This window comes from Suricata suricatta, chromosome 16 (genome assembly GCF_006229205.1).
Source record: "Suricata suricatta isolate VVHF042 chromosome 16, meerkat_22Aug2017_6uvM2_HiC, whole genome shotgun sequence".
NCBI classification, from domain to species: Eukaryota; Metazoa; Chordata; class Mammalia; order Carnivora; family Herpestidae; genus Suricata; species Suricata suricatta.
This window is the reverse complement of record NC_043715.1, coordinates 47,252,919-47,274,911: the sequence shown is the minus strand read 5'-3', so window position 1 is coordinate 47,274,911 and position 21,993 is coordinate 47,252,919. Positions and strand designations below refer to the sequence as shown.

Sequence of the window (21,993 nt, the reverse complement as noted above, 5' to 3'; positions counted from 1 at the left end):
TGATTGCTGCCGTGGTTTCTAGCACAGGTCCCTAGGCATGACGTCCGAGTTATAGGTATCCGTGAGCGCTAAGCGTCCCATAGCTGGTTCTCCTCTCTTTAGGATTGGAGGCCTTCATCTTTAAGGTCAAGGCGGGGAGAAAGAGGTGGGGAGGCATGCGTCCTTAGTCTTTGGTAATTTTGCTGTTTTTAATTTGTGCCCCCCCCAAGGCTCCACCTTTTGTGACTTGACTGAGCTGTTCTAGGAACTTCTAGGCTCCTGTCCTCCAGGCCTTGGCACATAATTATTCCCTCTGCGCTGCCCTTGACCAGCTAGCTCTTCATTCCTCAGGTCTTCTTTGGGATGTCCCCTCCTTCAGGAAGCCCTTCCTGGCTCCCTCAGCTGGGTCAGACACCCCCACTTTGAGCTCCCCTTTCCCATCCCTGAACACCCTAGGTCGTCAGTGGTAGTGGATCTATACCCCTTATGGACTGGGAGTCCCATGAGGTCAGAGTCAGCAGTGTCCAGGTTACTGTCCAGTCCTCAGCACCATAGGACACATTTCATTCCATGAAAGTGGAGGGAAAATGCTTCCCTTTCACCTCTTGGTCTTTGTATATACTGTTCCTTTTGCTTCAGCACTTTTCCTCAGTCCACCCTCCTACTCGTCATTTAGGTCATAGCTCAGATGTTTCCTTCTCCAGGAGGCCTTCCCTGATTTTCCTGGCTGAGTCAGGTGCTTCCACTGAGCTTCCTGTGCCAGCCTTGATCGCTCTGCCTGTGCCTCTCCTATCACCGCCTTGACTCTGGGTCCTCACTGCTGAGGAGCGTGTCTCCTGTGCTGAATGAGAGTCCCAGGAAGCAGGGATCGTGGCTGTTTGGGTCACTACCACTCCTTGGCACACAGCAAAAGGCCTAAGTGCAAATGAGGTGTTGAAAGAAGGTCTGCAGGCTGAATAGACTGGAGAAAGAGCTGCTGAGGACTGAGGGCGTCAGAGAACAGGCAGACAAAGGGCTCTTCATTCCTCAGGTCTCACTCAAGGTGTCTCCTCCTTCAGGAAGCTCTCCTTGATCCCTAGGCTGGGCCATGTGCCGGTTCTGGGTCACCACAGTCCCCTGGGATCACTCACTTTGGTGTGACTGCTTGCCAGAGTGTAGAGACAGGTCTTCACCCACTGGAAAGACCTCTCTGAAAGTAGGCACTCCGTCCCTCTGGTTCCCATTTCCTCAGGGCCTGGATGTCCTGTTGTAGGATTTCTTGAGGATCCAGATGTGGTGCTTCTGAGTCCTGGGAATACAAACACCCAAATCCTCAGGCCTTCAGGGACCCCCGGTGTCTCTTGGTCTTCACCTCCAGGTGCCAGATGTCTGGATCCTTGGATTAAGTCATCCCCCAGCCCCTCTGCAAACTGAATGCTCAGGAGAGCAGGAATTGTTAATTTTCTGTGTGTGAACAGAAATTTCCTGAACAGGCTCTCTGCTGAGCGCTGAACATAGAGCCTGATGCGGGGCTCGATCTTAAAACCCTGGGATCATGACCTAAGTGGAAATTGAGTCGGACACTCGACTGACAGCCACCCAGGTGCCCCCATAATTTTCCCTTTGAATTTGTGTTTTTTAAGTAAGGTTTGAAGGGATGTCAAGCACTGAGCTGGGGGGATTGGAACCTTGGCTCACACACCACCTCCCACATCCCGGGACCAGGTTCTGTCTGCCTTCCCATCTCTGCCCCTGCTCTGTGACCCCTGCCACACTCTGGCTTCGGCAGGGACTGGGTGCCCCTGGGACATCTCAGGGTGGGGCATGCCAGTGGGTAACTGCCCACTAGAAGGGGAGCCCCACAATCCAATTGCTCTGGTTGTGGGACAAGGTCTGTAAATACCTGTGAAGATCTGTGCTCTCCAGCGTCCAAGATGTTTGCCTTTGGGAACATGACATTGAACACCAGAAGGGTGGGGAAAGATGGCAGACAAAAGGAAAAATGCAATTGTTTTAGTACCTTTAACGGCACTTTTTCCTGCCTTTTGACACCGGTCCCCCTGTTTACATTTTGCACCAAGCCCCACAAATTATGTAGCGGGCCCTGCCCCTGACTCCACCCCTTCCCAGATTGTATGTCCCAGAGGGAATGGGTATGAGACAGGCTGGGAATACCACTGGGCTCAGAGCCTGCCTTGGCCCAGGGGACAGGAAACCATAGTAGATACGGCCCTAGGGTTATCTGAGGCCCAGGCTTGACCTCCGTGGCTGGGGACTGCCTCCACACTGACCCCTGCGTCTACCTATCTGGGGAACCAGATTCTAAACCACTTTGCAGTGACCTCTGTGGACAGGAGCAGGGAAGAATAAGTAGAGGCCCCACATTGGCACCTCCCTCTGCTCTCTGGTCCTGGGCCAGGTGGGAGGTCAGCGCCCAGGATCCAGGCAGGCCTGAGCAAGAGGAGACTCCCCACCCTTGGGTACCACTCCCTCCCAAGATGCTAGTTCTTCTGGTCTGGCCAGCTGGGGTTCCTCCCTGAAACTCTCCCACGCGGCTGGGGCCTGCAGGGCCTCCTGCTCCTCAACACACAATAGCTATAGTATTATTACCCTGCCTCGTTCTATCCCTCGGGAGATAGGGGTCTTCAGACCCTTTTGGCAAAGGAAGCAGCTGAAGTTCAGAGATGGAGTCTCATTTGATCAAAGTTACACAGCAAGAAGATGGCATAGGCAAAATTAAAATTTTGGGTTGTCTGATTCCAGAGTCGATAGTTTGCCTTGTTCCTCCATGAAAGACGCTCCTTCCTTTATTATAAAACAGATATCTCAGAGGCTCAGAGAGGTGAAGACACTTTCTCAGGGTCACACAGCAAACCATAAGTGGGGCCAGGATTTCAAGGCTGAGAGGAAGGGGCCAATGCTGGATGACATCAGAAGTAGTCATTCACTTTCTCTCTGTGAGCCTCAGCATGATCCCAAGTGACCCCACCTATATGACTGAGGCGCTAGTCATTCTTGGGGATGGGGGTGCTCAACAGGGTCTGGGGGACAGGTAATGTCTTTATGAACACAGCCGCTATTTTTCCCGGCAGAGATAAATCATCTATGAGCCGGGAGAAACGAAGGAAGGTTAGAGATGTAACTTATATAAGGATATAATGTAAATAACACATATGCTATGTAAATACTATAACAGTTAACAGTATAATATAACATAACATAGGCAGTCACTTCTATTAGCCTGGATATGGGGATGCTTAGTCATTTTGCGGTGTGCACCATGTTCTCGTTTATTTCTGAATTCAGACACGGTAAGGCAGCGGTCTTGAGTGTGTCTCGCTGTACCAGGTCACCGCGTGGCCCCGTCTGGTTGGTGTTCTGTGTTAGTGTGTAACAGAACACCCTGGTCTCATTGTGGGTGCCTGGCCAACTCCCTGTTGTCAGGGGCTGCTTTTCTTCCTTACCTGGAAGACTGCTCAGCATCCTCACTGGGCTCCTGGATTTCTCTCTCCTTCCAGAATCTTGTCTTTTACACAGAGGCCACAGTGACATTTTTCTTTCTTCCCCTCCCCCCTTTTCCTTTTTAAAAGCATAATGTAGGGGGTGCCTCGATGGCTCAGTCAGTTAAGCGTCCAACTTCAGCTCAGGTCATGATCTCAGGGTTTGGGAGTTTGAGCCCCGCATCAGGCTCTGTGCTGACAGCTCAGAGCCTGGAGCCTGCTTCAGAGTCTGTGTCTCCTTCTCTCTCTGCCCTCTCCTGCTCACACTCCGTCTCTTTCTCTCTCTCTCAAAAAAATAAACATTAAAATTTTTTTTAATAAAAATTTTTAAAAAGCATAATCTACATTGAGTGAAATATGTAAGTATATAGCTGGGTAATTCCTTTTTTTAAGTTTATTTATTTATTTTGAGAGAGAGAGAGCACCATCAGGGGAGGGGCAGAGAGAGAGAGAATCCCTATCCGAATCATCAGCACAGAGCCCGCCAAGGGGCTCAAACTCATGAACTGTGAGATCGTGACCTGAGCCGAAATCAATAGTAGGATGCTTAACCGACTGAGCCACCAAGGCGCCCCTCCCTACAGCTGGTAAAACTTTACGTATTTGTACACACTTGTAACTACTGCTGGTATGAAGATAGTGGGGGCTCATCACTATTGTGCCTTTGGGACAATGTAACCCCTGTTCTAGAACCTCATATAAATGGAGTTCACTGTATGTTTTATTTGGGTAAGACTTCTTTTTTTTTTAAGTTTGTTTTTTAGTACTCTCTACACCAAACATGGGGCTCGAACTCACAACCCCAAGATCTAGAGTCACATGCTCCCCCACTGAGCCAGCCAGGCGCCCCTGCATAAGGCTTCTTGAGCTCCACATACAGTTTTCGAGATTCAAGCAGCTGCAGACGCCAATAGTTAGCTTGTTTTCACTGCTGTGTAATATTCCCCGGGATTAGTGATCCACTCGTTCTTTTCCCGCTCCCTTCTTGATGGATATTTGCATTAATTCCCAGATTTTGATCACATTAAAAAGCAGGTCTGATGGTATCCTTCCCTGCTGCCAATTTAGACTCTCTCAAAGCTTATCCACCCTTCTCAGAAATAATTCAGATCTCTTCACTGGGCCTGTAATGTCCTGATCAGTCTAACCCCTGCCTGGCTTTTTGGCCTCCATTTCCACCTTCCTCCTCTTTGTTTCCTGAGCTCCAGGCACAAAATGGTCCAGGCTACTCCTATCCCTAGGTCTTTGCCCATACAAAGCCCCCTTCTGCTCTGTAATCTGCTCCCCACCCCTCCCAGCCCCCCTGGGGTCTTTGAGATCACAACTGGAATGACATCCTTGAGGGTGCTTCACTGACCAACCAGCCCCCACCTCTAGACTCCATACCTCCTTGGAGCTCCCTACACTTCTTCCTTCATTGTTCTATGTAACAGTTTGTGTGATTACTTAATTAGTATCTGTCTCCCCCCATCAGACAGTGAGCTCCGTGAGGGCAGGCACCAGTTTAGTCGCCCAGATCAAAGCTGGCACCCGGTAGGTACCATTAAATACTTACGGAGTGCCCCGTGTTGATAGACCCTTCCCCCATCCTCAGCCTTAATACTTCCCCCTCTACCCCCCAAACACACAGGCTTTCTCCCGGAGCTGTCAGAGAACCTTGACTCCCACCCCTTCCCTCCTTGGCAGCTGCTAGGTGACGCACGCAGGGGCGGGTGCTCCGCCCCACGGCGGACGCTGATTTAGCCCGGTTGGGCAAGGCCGGGGTTGCCTGGGGGGAGGTTACTCATCCCGGGCTCAGGTAAGAGGGCCCAGGTTGGGAGGCGGCACACCCAGGGGGGACGCCGAGGCAGCAGGACCGAGCCATGGACCCTGCCGGGAAAGCAGGAGCCCAGGCTGCGATCTGCACCACGGGCTGCCTGCTGCTGCTGTCGCTGCTGCTCGGAGGTGGGTGGGTCTACAGCGAGGAGGGGATGGAGTGGGTAGAGCAGGGGCTCTAGAAAGAAGTTCTCTCCTACAGGGAGATCTGTGAGGACGATCTCCCATTCTGAGCCGAGGGAAGAGTGTGGGCAAGATCGTCTGCTCTGGTGGAGAGGGCTGTGGGAGAGGTCCCCCAATCTGGGCAGAGGAAACTGTGGGAAGGATCCCCCGCTCTGGTCCGAAGGAGCAGTGGGAAGGGGTCCCTCACGGAGCTGACTGGACTGTGGGGAAAGTTCTCCCATCCTGAGTGGAGAACGGGGGAAAGTGTCCCTCCAATCCCTAGAGGGATGCCCCCATCTTGGGCAGAGGGGCAGTGGGAAGGATCCTCCCGCTGTAGGCATAGCAGAGCGGCACCAGATTTGTGGGGAGGTTTTCCTTACTCCTGTCCTGGAAACGGTGGGTAATAGCATTGGCACGACCCGAGGACACAGGGCGGGGGAAGGACTATCTCTCCTTTCGGGGAGGAGCCTTCTGTAGGAATCGCTTAGTTCTGCTCGGCCGTGCGCCCCCAGGAGCGCGGGCCCTGGAGTGCTACAGCTGCGTGCAGAAAGCAGACGACGGATGCTCTCCGCAAAAGACCAAGACGGTGAAGTGCCCGCCGGGCGTCGACGTCTGCACCGAGGCCGTGGGGGCGGTGGAGACCAGTGAGTGGGGCCCTCGGGTCCATTCCTACCCCTCCGAAGCTCCTCCAGCCAGGCCCCGCCTCCTTTTGTCCTGCCCGGTCTTTTGAATTGTCTACACCCATTCAACACCCTCCCGGCCTCCCTTTTGTCCTGGCTGGAGCCCTTCACCGCCACCACCTTTAGGGCTTAGAGGGGTGAGGGGCTGAGAGGAAGTGACTGGGGTGAACTGGGAGAGCCGGGATCACAGACTTGGTCCCCTTGGAGGGCACACCCTATCCATTTCTGCCCCACCCCTGAGACGTCCCTACCCACTCTGTCCCTGCCCGAATCCTCTATCCAGGTAGGCCCGTGGTGATGCAGACATTTCTAGGGGTCTCCTCCCAGGTTCCCTAGACTGAGGCTCCGCCCCGCTGGCCCACCATCGGGGGAAGCCCGCCCCTCTCCGAGGCTACAGCTCCCAGGAGACCCCACCTCTGTCTGACCCGGTGCCCTTTCTGTCAGTCTCCCAGTTCCTTCATAGGAAGCTTTCTGCGGTTCCGCCCCTCTGCTGCCGAGTCCCGTCCTAGCTCCACTCTTGGCCCTTCTCCTCGATTTTGTCCAGTCTGTCACCTGTCTGTTCCCTCGGACTCAGCTCTTTGAGGTTCTGCCCCTCCGTATGTCGTCCGTTCCCCTGCGATCGGCTTTCTGCGGCCCCCGCTCTTCGACTCTGGCCTGGCTACCTTGTGGTGGGGGATAAGGGGTGGGGGTGGGGAGGGTGGGAGGTGTCCACTCGAGGTCCCCCTCCGCTGACCCCGCCCCCTCCCTCTCCGCAGTCCACGGGCAGTTCTCGGTGGCAGTGCGGGGCTGCGGGTCCGGACTCTCAGGCAAGAATGACCGCGGACTGGACATGTACGGGATTCTGGCCTTTATACAACTGCAGCAATGCACCCAGGACCGCTGCAACGCCAAACTCAACCTCACGTCGCGCGCGCTCACCCCCGCAGGTCAGTGGGGGCGGGGCCCTAGGCCTGGGGGCGGAGCCACGTCGAGGCTGAGCCACTGGGGTGATCCCAAGCTGGAGGCGGGAGAACGCCTCACGGGCCGGGGGCGGGGCCACATGGCGGCAGGCGGGGCTTCGTCGCTGTAGACTACAAGGGGTGGACGCTAGGGGCGGGACTAGGGGCGGGGCCAGGCGCCAGAGGCTGAGCTCGGCGTACTCTGCTGGAGGGAACTTGGACGAAGGTGTGCTCCCTGAACCTTCTCGACCCTTCTGCCTATCCCGCTCCGCTCGCAGGCAATGAGAGTGCGTACTCACCCAACGGTGCCGAGTGTTACAGCTGCGTGGGGCTGAGCCACAAGGCGTGCCGGGGCACGGCTCCGCCCGTCGTGAGCTGCTACAACGCCAGCGAGCGCGTCTACAAGGGCTGTTTCGACGGTAACGTCACCTTGACTGCAGGTGAGCAAGCCGGAAGCCGGGAGCACGGGGCCTACAAGGGCTGTGGTAGCCTCTCTGAGGCCTCATGGGCGATGGGTAGCCACCCAGAGGGACCCCCACCTCCTGCGCGTCCTGGAAAACTGTAGGCCAAAGTTCTTGTCACACCCTAGAGTGTCACGAGAAATGCAGTCCTATCCCCAACGTAGCGTGGGGCTACAGTTGCCTCAGTCTTAGAGTTATTTTTGGAAATATATTTCCATAGAGGTCTGCTTGGTGCGGAGTGGGATGGTGTACTTTGAAAAATGTATGCGGGGAGTCTAGTTATGACTCCTTATAACTAAAGGGGTTAGGGTCCCCATCCAGCCACCTAGGAGAAAGGTAGTTCATCCTCCTAGTCTCTGTCAAAGACAACCCTGGGAGGCGTCCTTCAAGGGCCTCTTCTGCCAGGTGTATTATGGGAGATGTAGTTCTGACTCTTAGGACTAAATTTCTGCAGGGGTGGGAGAGAGGGAGATGGGAAAAACAAAGAGGGGGATATTTGTTAGGCAGTTTGGCCTTGTGAGAGGTGTATCCCTGTCCGAAATCTCCAGACTTTTCTTCCAAGGCATTGTGGGACTTGTAGTTCATCCTGTTCACCTCTCCTCTTCGAAGTGAGAAATGTGCCAAAGACAAAGGGATAGTGTTTCCTCAAAGTGGCTCCTGAATAGAGACTTTTGGATTAACGGATGTAGAGTCTCCTGTCCCCTGTTTTGGGTGTTCTCACCCTGGTCTTGCCCCTAAGTATCCTTCTGGCTCAGCAACCCTCCAACCACCGACCTCCCTGTGTCTCCCCCCTGCAGCTAATGTGACTGTATCCTTGCCTGTGCGGGGCTGTGTCCAGGATGAGTACTGCACCCGGGATTCGGTGACAGGCCCAGGGTTCACCCTCAGTGGCTCCTGCTGCCAGGGGTCCCGCTGTAACTCGGACCTCCACAACAAGACCTTTTTCTCCCCTCGAATCCCACCGCTTGTCCTGCTGCCCCCTCCCAAGCCCACCACTCAGGCCCCAGCCACCTCTGTCACGACCTCTACTCCAGCCCCAACCACTCTAGTCTCTACCACCAAACCCACCACGGCCAGCCAGACTTCTCCACAGGAAGTACATCCTGAGACCTCTCGGAAAGAGGAGTCTAGCTCTGCTGGAGGTGCCGTTGGCCACCAGGACCGCAGGAATATGGGACAGCTCCCTGCAAAAGAGGAGGCCCATAATACAGGCTCTGCAACGCCCACTGCTGGGTTGGTGACTCTTCTGTTGGCCTTGGCTGCTGGCACCCTATCATGAAATTTTCCATCTAGAAACATCCGTCTTGCCCTGTTCCCCAACCTTGGGTACCCTCTCTTCCCATGACTTCCCATTCTCCTCACTGGACTGGGCTGGCCCAGCCCCTGTTCTTGCGATCTCCCCCCACCGTCCCCAGCTTCTGCTGCACTGGTTTGCGGCTTTGGGAAATAAAGTTACCTACCGTTGTGTATATATATCCTGCCAGGGTGTTGTAGCTTCTTGAAGGCAACAAATGTATCTCCCTCAGCTTTGTCTCTCCCTGGGCTCCTCAGGGTGCCTCAGGCAGAGAAAAGTCAGGGTGGTCACAGGGAAGATGGGAGAAACACTGATAAGCTTCCTATTCCGCCTTCTTATAGCCAGCCTGGAATATGGGGGAGGGGTGGTGGAGTAGGATGATGGTCCCCTCCTCTGCTGGCTGGTGTCCCTGCTCCCCGTGCCCTCTCTGTGGGAATCGGTTCAGCCTCTGACTTCCTTATTAGACTGTGAGCTCCTCAAGGGCAGGGTCTGAGCCTTTGGCCTCTGTGTGGTCATTTTCTGGCGCAGTCGGGTCTCAATAAAAGTTTAATTCCTTTGTATAAGCGTTTCGAAGGATTCCTTTGTTACACTGACCTCTTAGCAGCACCTCTTAGCCGAGCTAGGGCGGGAGTGCCAAGAGCTTTAACAGAGAGGCCGAGATCTGGCGGATGTCAGGGTTTGAACTCCTTTGCTCTCCTGGGGTTTAGCCAGCTCGTGGGCGATCGCACTGGCGCGGGGGATGCCAGGTGGAAGCATTAGGCAGTGGCGAGGGTGACCGGGGCTTTTAGCAAGGTTTGGGTGCAGAGGGGAGCTCTGTTTAATGGGTCGTACCCCACAGCCAGCCCCCTCTCACCTTGTCATCCGTTTGGTTTCCTGAGAATTGTTTGGTGGGCTTCGCCACTGCCAGAGATCCCAAGGGTGCTGCTGTCAGTGTGCTTCGTGTTGGGGACTTGACCTCCACCTCCATCGCCTCCAATCAGATGAAGGTGTAGAGGCCCCGGGAAGGAAAAGCCTGCTTGGGCCTGAGGCCCCGGCAGGCTTTGGGACCGCTTGATGGAAGGGGGACCAGATGCAGGCAGTATGAGATAGTAATAGTAATATTTCCAATGTCACTATTAATGGGGAGTAGTAGTATGACAAAACCATGGTAAATAATTATAGGAACAAAATAGAAAATTAATAAAGCATGAGCAATAGTAATAGTAACTGAGTTACGGAATGTTCATCGTTATTTATTTATTTTTTAACATTTATTTATTTTTGAGAGGGAGGGGCAGAGAGACACACACAGACACAGAATCTGAAGTGGGCTCCAGGCTCTGAGCTGTCAGCACAGAACCTGACGTGGGCTCGAACCCACCATCTGTGAGATCATGACCTGAGCCGAAGTCGGATGTTTGACTGAGCTCCCTGGCACCCTAGTTTTTGTTTTTTTTTTTAAGTCTTACCACATGCCAGGCTTGTCCTAAGGGTGTTTGCGTCCACAGTCTTTATTTTCCGTTTACATTCTCTGAAGGGATGACTGGGGAAACCGAAGCTCACAACTGGTAACGTAACTTAACCCACAGCAGGCCATCCGTGTATCAGGAACTGTTTTAAGTGCTGTACTTGGGTTAACACAACTTACACAGCCAGTCTGTGAGGGTAAGTATTTTTCATCTGCAGTTTACAAGATGAAGAGAGGAGACCCAGAGAGGCTGAGACACTTGCCCCAGGTCACCCAGCTAATGGTCACTGGCACCCACATTTGAACCCAAGCGTGGTTTGGCTTTACAGAGCGTGACCGAGATGGCTGTAACTTTTCCTTCAGCCTGACTACACTTGAGATAGTTTCTCTGTTTTTAAGCTGCTGACCTCCGTCTCGGCCGGGCCCTGCCAGAATCCAGATGGCCTAACCACAGGGGCCCCAGACCTTGCTTTTCTTAGAGCATTCGCTTTAGAAAACTTGTCATTATAAATTCTTTCTGTGTCCCTTTGAGAGATATGTAAATGTCTTTGAAAGCCTCTTGCCTGTTTTACAACCCGGGAAACGGCTCTCTCCAGGACCTGGGAACCGTCTCTTTGAAATGGAAACATCAAAGGTGGTCACACCCCAGTCTCTCAGTCTCCCTAAGCGGGTGAGAGCCTAACTTCTGTGGGCACCGTTTTCCCAGTTGGAAAACTACCTCCTGTCACAAGGACTCCAGCAAGCGCCCTTTTCCTTTGGGGAAAGCCAGTGAGCAAACACAGATGACCTCAAATCTCCCCTAACTCCAGCTCTTAAAAACCCTCCTGCTCTTTGTTTCAGCTGAGTTGAGGTCATCTGGCCTCTCGCCCCTCCTGCACTGCCCCCGCGGCCCCCCATAAAGTCTTCCTTGCCTGTTTAACGTTGTCGGGTGCACCTTTGGTGGCTTCAGTTGTCTACTGGGCAGAAATCATTTACATCCGAAATAATTTGTGGCTTACCAGAGAAAATAGTTTGCAGTGCATCAGTCTTACCAGTTGTGAAAATCATTTGCAGGGTTAAATCTAAACTTTATGGAGTCTGGCCCTAATCAGTGATAAATAGGACATACAGGGCGCCTGGAGGGCTCAGTCGGTTGAGCGTCTGACTTCAGCTCAGGTCATGATCTCATGGTTTGTGGGTTCAAGCCTCACGTCGGACTCTGGGCGGACAGCTCAGAGCCTGCTTCGAATTCTGTGTCTCCCTCTCTCTCTGCCCCTCTCCTGCTCACGCTCTGTCTCTCTCTCTCAAAAATTAAATTAAAGACATAAAGAAAATTAAAAAAAAAAAAGAAAAGAGGGGCGCCTGGGTGGCTCAGTCTGTTAAGCATCCGGCTTCGGCTCAAGTCATGATCTTGCGGTTCGTGGGTTCGAGCCCTGCGTCAGGCTCTGTGCTGACAGCTAGCTCAGAGCCTGCAGCCTGCTTCAGATTCTGTGTCTCCCTCTCTCTCTGACCCTCCTGCTCGCGCTGTCTCTGTCTCTCAAAAATAAATAAAAAACATAAAAAAAACTTTATATAAAAAAAAAGAATCTTAAGAAAGTCCACAAGTTAGATCATTTATGTTGTCTGTTAATCGCCTGACTTAGACACACTATGCTTATGTAGGAGGAATGCCCTTGTTTTTAGGAAAATCCACACCAACATGTGTTTAAAGGTCAAGAGGCAATGCGTCTACCCCTTACTGTCAGGCTGTTAGGAAACAAAATATTTGTACAGAGATAGTGAAAGTGCTAAAATAAATGTGGTAAAACGCCAACTCAGGGTGATGGAGTTGAAGGATAGGTAGACATCCTTTGTTGCATCGTTAGAGTTTTTCTAAGTCTGAAATTATGTCAAACACTTAAAAATTAAACACAGGAGGGAACGATAGGACTGCATTAAAGCAGATAATGGTAACGCGCCTGCCTCAGAGAGTTGTGAGGATTTAAATGTGTTCACATATATACACGGTCAGGACGCACCTGGCATCTAGAAGGTGCTGGCTACGTGCTATTGTTTCTTTTAGCTTTATGTCTCTGGCACATTACAGAAAGTAGATGTCTGCCAGATAAATGCTTGCTCGACTTTTTAAGGCAGCCGTTGTTTCTATGTGCCGGGCACTGACGTAAGCATAGTATAGGCACCACTGAATGCCCTGGGCAGTCTTGCAGAATGGAACTAGCATCTGGTTTTCCAACTTTCATTATTAAAAAAAAAACTCATCCGGATCAGTTGGAAAGATCCCACGATGCACATTCATTTGCTCTTCACTTAGATTCGGTAGCTTCTAACATTTTTTTTTCAAGCCCACTTAATGATGCTCCATTTTACAGATGCAAACACTGAGGTACAACAAGATTAAGTCACATCCTGAAGGTTTTCCTGAGCTGGGATTTGGACCCAGGGAATCTGGCTCCAGAGGGTGTCACGCAAACAGCTGGTTCACATGCTGGATGTTGGGGGACACAAATGGGGAATCTTGCCCTAACCTTCCACAGCTCACAGTTCAGTGGGGCACCACTCAGTAGGGTGGCTACTAGCCGTGTGTAGTGTATGCTGTTAAGTCTAAATTCATTAGAGTTAAAGAAATTTTCAAATTCAGTTCCTCGGGCTAGCTGGATGGCTCAGTCGGTTGAGTGTCTGACTCTTGATTTTGGCTCAGGTCATGATCCCAGGGTCGTGAGATCAAGTCCTGCTTCAGGTTCCACAGTGAACCTGGAACCTGCTTGAGATTCTCTCTCTCTCTCTCTCTCTCTCTCTCTCTTTCTCTCTCTCCCTTTGCCCCTCTCCCTAACTCACGTGTGCTCTCGCTCTCTCTCTCAAATAAAACACAAATAATTTTTTTCAAATAATTAGGGGCGCCTGGGTGGCTCAGTCGGTTAAGCGTGCAGCTTCAGCTCAGGTCATGATCTCATGGATTGTGAGTTCGAGGCTACAATGGGCTTTGCTGACACTCAGGGCCAGAGCCTGCTTCCAATTCTGTTTTCCTCTCTCTCTCTACCCTTCCCCTGCTCATGTTCTCTCTCTCTTTCTCAAGAATAAACATTAAGACATTTTTTAAAGTAGTAATAATTAAAAGTAAAATTCAGCTCCCCAGTCCCATTTCAAATGCTCAGCTAGCCATGTGCGGCCACTGTACGGATGGCACAGATACCAACATCCCCATTATTACCACACGGGGTTCCGGTGGAAAAGACCTGTGATTCCAGTCCCCGGGGCAGGGGCGATGGCAGCGAGCGCTGGTTAGAGAATATGGCGACAACAGGCTGGGATGAAATGTAACCAGCTGGGCATTTCCTCCCCTCCCTCTTTTTTTTTTTTTTTAAGCCTTCCATCTGCTCTCATATGCCTGTTACTCTTTCCGACTCTCCACCCTACCTCTGACCTGCCTACATTAGCATGAATTCAGTTGTTAGTGTGTTGTAATCCTTTTTTTAAATGTGTGTTTATTTTTGAGCTGGGGGAGGGGCAGAGAGAGAGGGAGACACAGAATCCAAAACAGGCTCCAGGCTCTGAGCTGTCAGCACCCAGCCCTACGCGGGGCTCGAACTCACAGACTGAGAGGTCATGACCTGAGCCCAGGTAAGATGCTTAACCGCCTGAGCCCTTGCGGCGCCCCAAGTGTGTGCTGGGCCAGTGACCTTGACTAAGCTTTCCCAGCCTTCCCGTGGGCTGCGTCAGAATTGCTTTTGTGGTGGAATCAGAATCAGGATGTGGAGTTGAGGTGGGACCTGTCCAAGCTCACATTCTGTTTGTTACTTGTGTGAATTTGGGCAGCGACTTCCCTTCCGTGAGCCACCGTGTCTGATTTGTAAACCCGGCGGGATCAGGCGCTTCCTGGGGGTGGCGTGAGAATGATGAGCAGGTCTGTCAACAGCCCCAGCTGGGAAGTGTTCAGGTCTCGGTGGCTGCCGTCATTGGCAGACACTCCGTTTTCTGTTTTCTCCGCTTGGAGTTCTTCAAGGCAGTAGGTACCTTGTGTGACACAGAATGTCAAATGCCAAAGCAAGATCTGGGGTTTCAGTCCAATGGATTAGAAATGTCCAAGGAGTGGGGGTGTGGGGGGAGGGCACCTGAGTGGCTCAGTCGGTAGAGTGTCCGACTTCAGCTCTGGTCGTGATCTCATGGTCTCATGGGTTCGAGACCCGAAGTGGGCTCTCTGCTGTCAGCGTGGAGCCTGCTTCAGATCCTCGGTCTGGCTCTCTCACTGCCCCTCCCCCACTCATATCTGTCTCTCAAAAATAAAGAAACATTAGGAAAAGAAAAAAGAAATCTATATAGTGAGCGTTCATAGGTACCATCAGGTGTCATGACCATGGATTGAAACCCACTTGGGGTTTGTGAGCCTGTGGGCTTTTTCCCCTGACCTAGTAGTTTATGTGGAAAATCTGGCCGCGTCACCTCAGTGCAAACACAATGGACTGTGGTCGTTAGCCCCTAGTCTGATAGATGTGCTCTTGCATTTGTCATTTATTTATTTAAAATAAATCTTTTTTAAATGTTTGTTTATTTTTGAGATGGAGACAGAGCACAGGCAAGGGAGGAGCAGAGAGAGGGAGACACAGAATCAGAAGCAGACTCCAGGCTCCCAGGTGTCAGCACAGAGCCGGACGCGGGGCTCGAAACCCATAAACTGCGAGACCATGACCTGAGCCGAAGTCAGCTTAACTGACTGAGCCACCCAGGGGCCCCTGCATTTGTCATTTAACTAAAGATTTTCTGGAATATTCCAGCCCCCGCCCCTTTTAGAAAGAATAATTGTTGAGCCCTCGTGAAGCAATCTCCAGCCTCCACTCTAATAGGACTTCCTGCGATGACGGAGATGTCCTGGAGTCCGGTGTGCAGCGCGGTAGCCTGAGTGCGTGATGAAAAGCGGGGAGGGGCGTCCGGCCGGCTCAGGCAGTGGAGTGTGCCACTCTAGACCTTGGGCTGGTGAGTTCGAGCCCCACATTAGGTGTAGAGATGATCTAAAAAATTTTTTTTTATTTTATTTGAGAAAGAGAGAGCAGGAGTGGGGAAGAAGGGCAGAGGGAGAGAGAATCCCAAGCAGGCTCCATGCCCAGTGTGGAGCCTGACACGGGGCTCGATCCCATGACCCTGGGAGAGTGACCTGTGCTGAATCAAGAGCCGCCCAGGTGTCCTGGGTAAAGAGATTACTTTAAAACACAAAATCTTTAAAAAGAAAAGAAAACCAGGGCGCCTGGATGGCTCAGTTGGTTAAGTGTCCGACTTCGGCTCAGGTCGTGATCTCACCGTTCGTGAGTTCAAGCCCCGCGTTGGGCTCTGTGCTGACAGCTCAGAGCCTGGAGCCTGCTTTGGATTCTGTGTGTCCCTCTCTCTGCCCCTCCCCCATTTGTACTCTGTCTTTCTCAAAAATAAATAAACATTAAAAAAAAAAAAAGAAAAGCAGTGCATGTGAGACACCAAAGTTTTAATTTTAATTAATTTGAATTAAACAGCCACAGATGGCTAGTGGCTACCATATTGGATGGCACAGCTCGAGACTGACCGCCTGAGTGTTGGTGAAACTGGGGTGCTCTCTCCTAACTGGGGTCGATGAGCAAATTGTGGCTCTTGAGTGGGGATTCATCATGGACATCGTGGCCCTTGACTGGGCCAGACTGTTCCCGGGGACTAGTTCTGTGCTTTTCCAGATCAGCAGGGCTGTGGGCTGGCCATTTACTTTCTCTAAACTTGGTTACCCCGTCTGTCAGGTGGGGGGTGACGTCCTTCTGCAGGGTGTTGTGAAGTCAGGCTAAGATTCTAAGCCAGCTCCACCTTTTCCTAGTTGTGTGAGCCTGGGCAAGTTACTTAACCTTTCTCCAGTCTTCGTTTCATTAAGTTGGGAATCAGACTGTCGTGAGGATTAAGCAGTATCTGCAAAGTACTTAAAACACCGCCCGGAGCACGGTACAACCCGTATACGTGTGTGTCCTTATTATCCTGTATTTGCAAAAAGACTGGACAAAAATTGTAGGTCAGGAAGTCAAGTTAGTCTCCACCAGTGTTGTGGGGCTTGTTTCTTCACTGTTTCTCTTGGAAGTTATTTTCCTGTGTTATGTTAAGAATTTATAAAACCATATCTGGAATCTTATCTTTGGGGTTTTTTTTAATGTTTTTTATTTATTTTTGGGAGACAGAGACCGTGCCAGCAGGGGAGGGTCAGAGAGAGAGGGAGATACAGAATTTTTGAAACAGGCTCCAGGCTCTGAGCTAGCTGTCAGCACAGAGCCAAATGTGGGGCTCGAACCCACGAACCGCGAGATCATGACCTAAGCCAAAGCCGGACGCTTAACCGACTGAGCCACCCAGGCGCCCCCTGATCTTATCTTTGGAAGCAAGTATCCGTGCTTGTTTCATCTTGTGGCGTCTTTATTGCAGTTCTGCAAATATGCTTCATGGTCTTGATGTCAGATCTGTTTCTGACTCCTGGGGTGCTCAGGCAAGTTTCAAAAGCACTGCTTTAATGTTTTTTTTTCCATTGGCAAGATCTCAAAATTACAGAAAAGTTGCAATTGTGCGGCACAAAGAAGTGATCTTTCCCAAGCCGTACCAGAATGAGTCACCAGTATTATGTCCGCATCACCGACGGATGGGTTGTTCAGTGTGCGTTCCCTGCGAACAAGCACCTTCTCCTGTATAACGAAGCTAGGGCCTCATCAGTGAGAAGTATTAGCATCATTAAATTATGGCCACTCAATTTTTATACACCGGTGTTTGCTGGCTCTCCCAATAACGGCTTCTGAGGCAAAGATTCTGATCTAGACTCTTGCATTGCCTTTTCCTGTCATGTATCTCTTAAAAAAATTTTTTTTAAGTTTATGTATTCTGAGAGAGAGAGAGACACCATGAGCGGGAGACAGGGACGTCTGGAAGGTCAGAAGGAGAGGGAGAGAGAGAATCCCAAGTAGGTTCCACACTGTCCGTGCAGAGCCCGACATGGGGCTCGATCTCATGAACCGTGAGATCATGCCCTGAGCTGACATCCAGAGTCAGATGCTTAACTGACTGAGCCAGCCAGGCGCCCCTCCATCAGTGAGAAATCTTAATATGTTTACTTATTTGCTTGATCCCCCTGAGTGTAGCTAACCTTGTGTGGTTGCCGTCTGCCCACCGCACGGGCTCCCGGGTCGATGCCCTACCGATCCCACTTGGCTCCGACAGCTGCTTCTGAGCCCTGGCTCTAACCTCCCTTCCAGACACCTGCCTGCCTGTGTGCGGGAAGGGAAGGGAAAGGGAAGGAAGAGATTGATGTATTTGAAAAAGAATAGAGTATTGTTTTGCTTTTTGATTTCTACTTCTAAGCTCGTAGCTCTGTTTTTCTTGTCTCTTTCTGGTGAAAAAAGGCCAGATTCTGCACAACTTAAGCCTTCTTTTATTGAACTTAAAAACGCCTTCAGTCCAGTGCTCACCAGAACAGAGGCTTGAGAGAGAAGAAGAGGGAGGAGAAGGAAGAACAGAAGAATCTAGCTCAGATGAAAAGCAACACAGGGGTGCCTGATGGCCCTGTTGGTAAAGTATCCCGCTTTGGCTCAGGTCATGATCTCATGGTTCGTGGGTTCGGGCCCCGCGCCCGGCTCTGTGCTGACAGCTCAGAGCCCGTGTGTCTCCCTCTCTCTCTTCCCTTCCCCTGCTCATGCTTTGTCTCTGTCTCTCTCTCTAAATATTAAACAAAAAAAATTTTTAATAATAAAAAAAAGACAATAGAGGCAAAATGGCATCATCTCATCCCTGCATTTCCCCCAGCATCTTCGAGGCCCGAGTTTGCTTGAGAAATGGATTTCGCCATCAGGCAGGGCTTGCTGGCGACAAGGCAGGTGTGACAGCGGATGGGCGGGAGGCTCTGCAGGAACTGGCCGTTCTGGTTTGTCTCCTTCCCAGGTTTGTGTTTTTAATGAAGGGCTTATTTAATTTTAATTACATAAGCAGTACGAGAATACCTTCTCCCTGGGAAGCATTGAAACAACACAGAGACAGCCTAGTTTTAAGAGAGGGGCAGTCAGTTTGGAGCGCAGCAAGCAAAGACTGTTCAGAGGGACACTTGCACATCTCTGTGGGTAGTGCCTTCCTCCAGGGAGCGTTTTACAGGCGGGGCCTCGTGGCCGGCGGAGGTCTGTCTGCTCAAGTGATACTGATCCTAGCTGGGTTTGCGATGGCAGAAAACCAGGGACAGCCTCAATGTTTGTTAACAGGGGACTGCTGGGGCGCCTGGGTGGCTCAGTTGGTTAAGCATCAGACTCTTGATCTCTTGGTCTGTAGGTTCGAGCCCCCGTGTCGGGCTCTGTGCTGACAGCTCGGGGTCTGGAGCCTGCTTCCCATTCTGTGTCTCCCTCTCCCTCTGCCCCTCCATACTTCATTAATACTTTTTATATTGTTCACATTCTACAATGATACTATTTTGGCTGCATTGGGTTAAAATGTGATTAATCTCACCTGTTTCTTTTCTTTTCCTAATGTGGTTACTAGAAAATTTAGAATTATATACATGTGGCTCACATTATATTTCTCTTGGATGGTGATGGGTTATTTATTTATTTTTTTAAGTTTATTTATTTAGGGGCACCTGGGTGACTCAGTTTGTTAAGCGGCCGACTTTGGCTCAGGTCATGATCTCATGGCTTGTGAATTTGAGTCCTGGGTCAGGCTCAGTGCTGACAGCTTGGAGCCTGCTTCAGATTCTGTGTCTCCCTTTCTCTCTGCCCCTCCCCAGTTCACACTCTGTCTCTCTCAAAAATAAATAAACATTAAAAAACTTTTTGGGTGGCTGGGTGGCTTAGTCGGTTAAGTTGCTGGCTTCGGCTCAGGTCATGATCTGGCGGTTTGTGAGTTCGAGCCCCACATTGGGCTCTGTGCTGACAGCTCAGAGCCTGGAGCCTGCCTCAGATTCTGTGTCTCCCTCTCTCTCTGCCCCTCCCCACTCACACTCTGTCTCTCTGTCTTTCAAAAATAAGTAAACTTAAAAAGTTTTTTTAAGTTTATTTTTTGTTTTGAGAGAAATAAAAATAAAAAATTTTATTTTGAGAGATAAAAAATAAAACATTTTTTATATAGTTTATTTATTTGAGAGAGAGAGAGCGTGTGTGTGTTCATGTGCATGAGTTGGGAAGGGGCGGGGTAGGCAGAGAATCCTAAGCAGGCTTTCGCCATCCGTGCAGTGTGACGTGAGGCGCAAAGCCACGGACTGTGAGATCAGGACCTGAGCCTCACCTGACTGAGCCACCCAGGTGCCCAAGTTTCTAAATTAATTCTTTTTAAGTTGATTTCGGATGGCGCTGGTTTAAACAAGTACTGGGTTTGCCAGTTTTAGCTCCCGTCACAAGCAGCCCTAAAGAGCCCGTTTCTCTGTCAACAGCCACCTGATTGGTTTTTCCAGCTCTATTTAGGTATAACTGATGATTAAAACTTGTATATGTTTAAGGTGCACGGAAAGATGATTTGACATGCATGTACCTTGAAATGCACCACATTCAGGCTAATTAACACGCCCGTCAACTTACATGGTTAACCGTTATTTGTATATGTAGTGAGAACGCTTGAGATTTTCTCTCTTTGACAAAAAACAGGCTCTTAAATACGGAGAACAAACTGGTGGTTTCCTGAGGGGGGTGGGGCGATGGGGGAACTAGGTGATGAGCACCGAGTGTGTATAGAAGTGTTGAATCGCTGTATTATACACCTGAAACTAATATAACACTGAATGTTAATTATACTTCTATTAAAAAGCAGGGGGCACTTGGGTGGCTCAGTTTGGTTAAGCATCAGACTCTTGGTTTCAGCTCAGGTCATGATCTCATGGTTTGTGAGGTCCAGCCCCATGTCCGGCTCTGCACTGACCGCACGGAGCCTGTTCTGGGTTCTTGCCCTCCTTCTCTACCTGCCCCTCCCCACTCATGTACTCTCTCTCTCTGTCTCAAAATAACTAAATAAACATTAACAAAAAAATGTAAAAAGGAGTGCCTGGCTGGCTTGGTCAGAAGAGCAGGTGATTCTTGATCTCAGGGTAGTGGGGTCAAGCCCCACATTAGGTGTAGAGATTACTTAAATAAGTAAAACTTTAAAAAAGGGAGGGCACTTGGGTGTCTCAGTTGGCTGAACGTCCGACATCAGCTCAGGTCATGATCTCACAGTTTGTGAGTTCGAGCCCCACATCCGGCTCTTTGCCGACAGCTTGGAGTCGGCTTCAGATTCTGTCTCCCTCTCTCTCTGCCCCTCCCCCACTTGTGCTCTGTCTCTCTTGAAAATAAACATTAAAAAAAATTTCTTTTAACTGGACTTGGGGGTCACTGTGAGCATCATGCCAGTCTGCTTACCTCCTGCTTTTCCTTGTGCCCAAGATGCCTTTCCCTTGTCCTCCCCTCTGTCTACCTGGCTGACACCTCTTCCTCCTTCAAGACTCAGCTCAGATGTCCTCCCAGCAAGAAGCCCTCTCTGACCTCCATCTGGATCAGGGGCCTCCTCAGGGCTCCCACAGTCCCTGGGCGTCCCCCACGGACGTTCTGACACTCCAGATGGCCAGAGGAACGAGTCTGTCTCTGCCCCTGGACCCGGAGTCCCCCGAGGGCAGGGCCAAGCTGTGTTCCTGGCACTGCCCAGCTCAGGGCCAGGCACGGAGGAGGGTTTCAGTAAATGTTTGTTGAATGAGCAACAAATGAGCTCAGATGTGAAACGGATCTCAGGACGCGATGGCAGGACCACTGAGAAGTGGGACCACTTTCTTCACCTCTTTCTTCTCCTCATTTCTCCTGCTGTCGGGCTTCCTCGGGAGCTGATGCCTGATGGTTGGCACCATCCATTCCTGAGCGCTGCAGGGAAGGGGGCTGTGGTTTCTGTGGAAAGTCCCAGCGAAATTCTTTCTTTCTTGGCTTCTCTAACCAATTCCGTCCACATTTCTTTGCTGACTCAACATCCTTCCCAGCTTTTAGTTTTACATTTCCCCAAACACTTTGAATGACAAATTTCAAACAGACAGAGTTGGAATAATTTTACAGTGAAGGCTTGTACCCATTGCTTAGATTCTGCAGTTAACGTACTCTGCTTGCTATATCGCGTCCATCCCTCTTTCCATCCCTCTGTCCGTCCATCACTCCTCCTTCCCAGCCCTGGGACTTCGGCGCCACCTTTTGTGGGTTCCCTGCTCCCAGCCTCTGCTCTTGTGTTAGTCTCTAACACTCCCCAGCCGCTCAGTCTGAGTCTGCTGTGCGCTGCTGAGACCTAGCACCTTAGGGATACAGCAGCCAACGTGTGCTGAGAACGGCCTGCGTGTCTGATGCTTTTCCAAGCGCTTTACAGGAAACCGCCTATTTAATCCACCTGATGACACTGTGTAGCAAGAGGCCTGGACAGGTGATGCCACTAGCTCAGAGTCTCAGAGTAAGTGGCCCGCCCAGGTTTTGAACCCAGCAGGTGTCTTAACTGGTACCTGGAAGAGCCCCTGGGGGCTTTGAAACCAAGAGCGCCGGTTGGTGTTTGAAAGCGCCCTCTGGTGGCTGCGAGGAGCATTGTCCGCTCCTGGCTCTTCTGGCTGATGCCGGGAAGACATTCAACCAAGTTCTGGGGCAGACACCGCATCCGCTGGAGAGTGTCTCTGCCTGGGCTCTAGGATGTCTTCTTGGAGGAGGTGACGTTGGAACAGGGCCTTAACCCACAAAGGCCCGAGAGAGCCCGCCTTCTTCTGGGAAGAGGGTGCAGCGTGGCGTGAGAGGGAGTCACCAGATGTGGCTGCA

At 51.1% G+C, this 21,993-nt stretch overlaps 1 protein-coding gene across 1 annotated transcript; it reads left to right on the top strand.

Annotated features, from left to right (window-relative positions):
• Positions 1-5,215: 5,215 nt before the first annotated feature.
• LYPD3 (LY6/PLAUR domain containing 3) lies at positions 5,216-9,368 on the top strand. The gene is made up of 5 exons (XM_029925241.1): positions 5,216-5,402; positions 5,948-6,079; positions 6,871-7,041; positions 7,332-7,493; positions 8,312-9,368. The coding sequence occupies exons 1-5, from the start codon at positions 5,321-5,323 to the stop codon at positions 8,791-8,793; spliced, it is 1,029 nt and encodes a 342-aa protein (XP_029781101.1). The 5' UTR covers positions 5,216-5,320; the 3' UTR covers positions 8,794-9,368.
• Positions 9,369-21,993: the final 12,625 nt, after the last annotated feature.

What these genes read in the sequence shown, in the direction of transcription:
- LYPD3 (XM_029925241.1), top strand. Translation starts at nt 5,321, where the DNA reads ATGGACCCTGCCGGGAAAGCAGGAGCCCAGGCTGCGATCTGCACCACG. An exon ending in GCGCGCGCTCACCCCCGCAG is followed by an intron (nt 7,042 to 7,331) that starts GTCAGTGGGGGC and finishes CTCCGCTCGCAG; the next exon opens with GCAATGAGAGTGCGTACTCA. An exon ending in TAACGTCACCTTGACTGCAG is followed by an intron (nt 7,494 to 8,311) that starts GTGAGCAAGCCG and finishes TCCCCCCTGCAG; the next exon opens with CTAATGTGACTGTATCCTTG.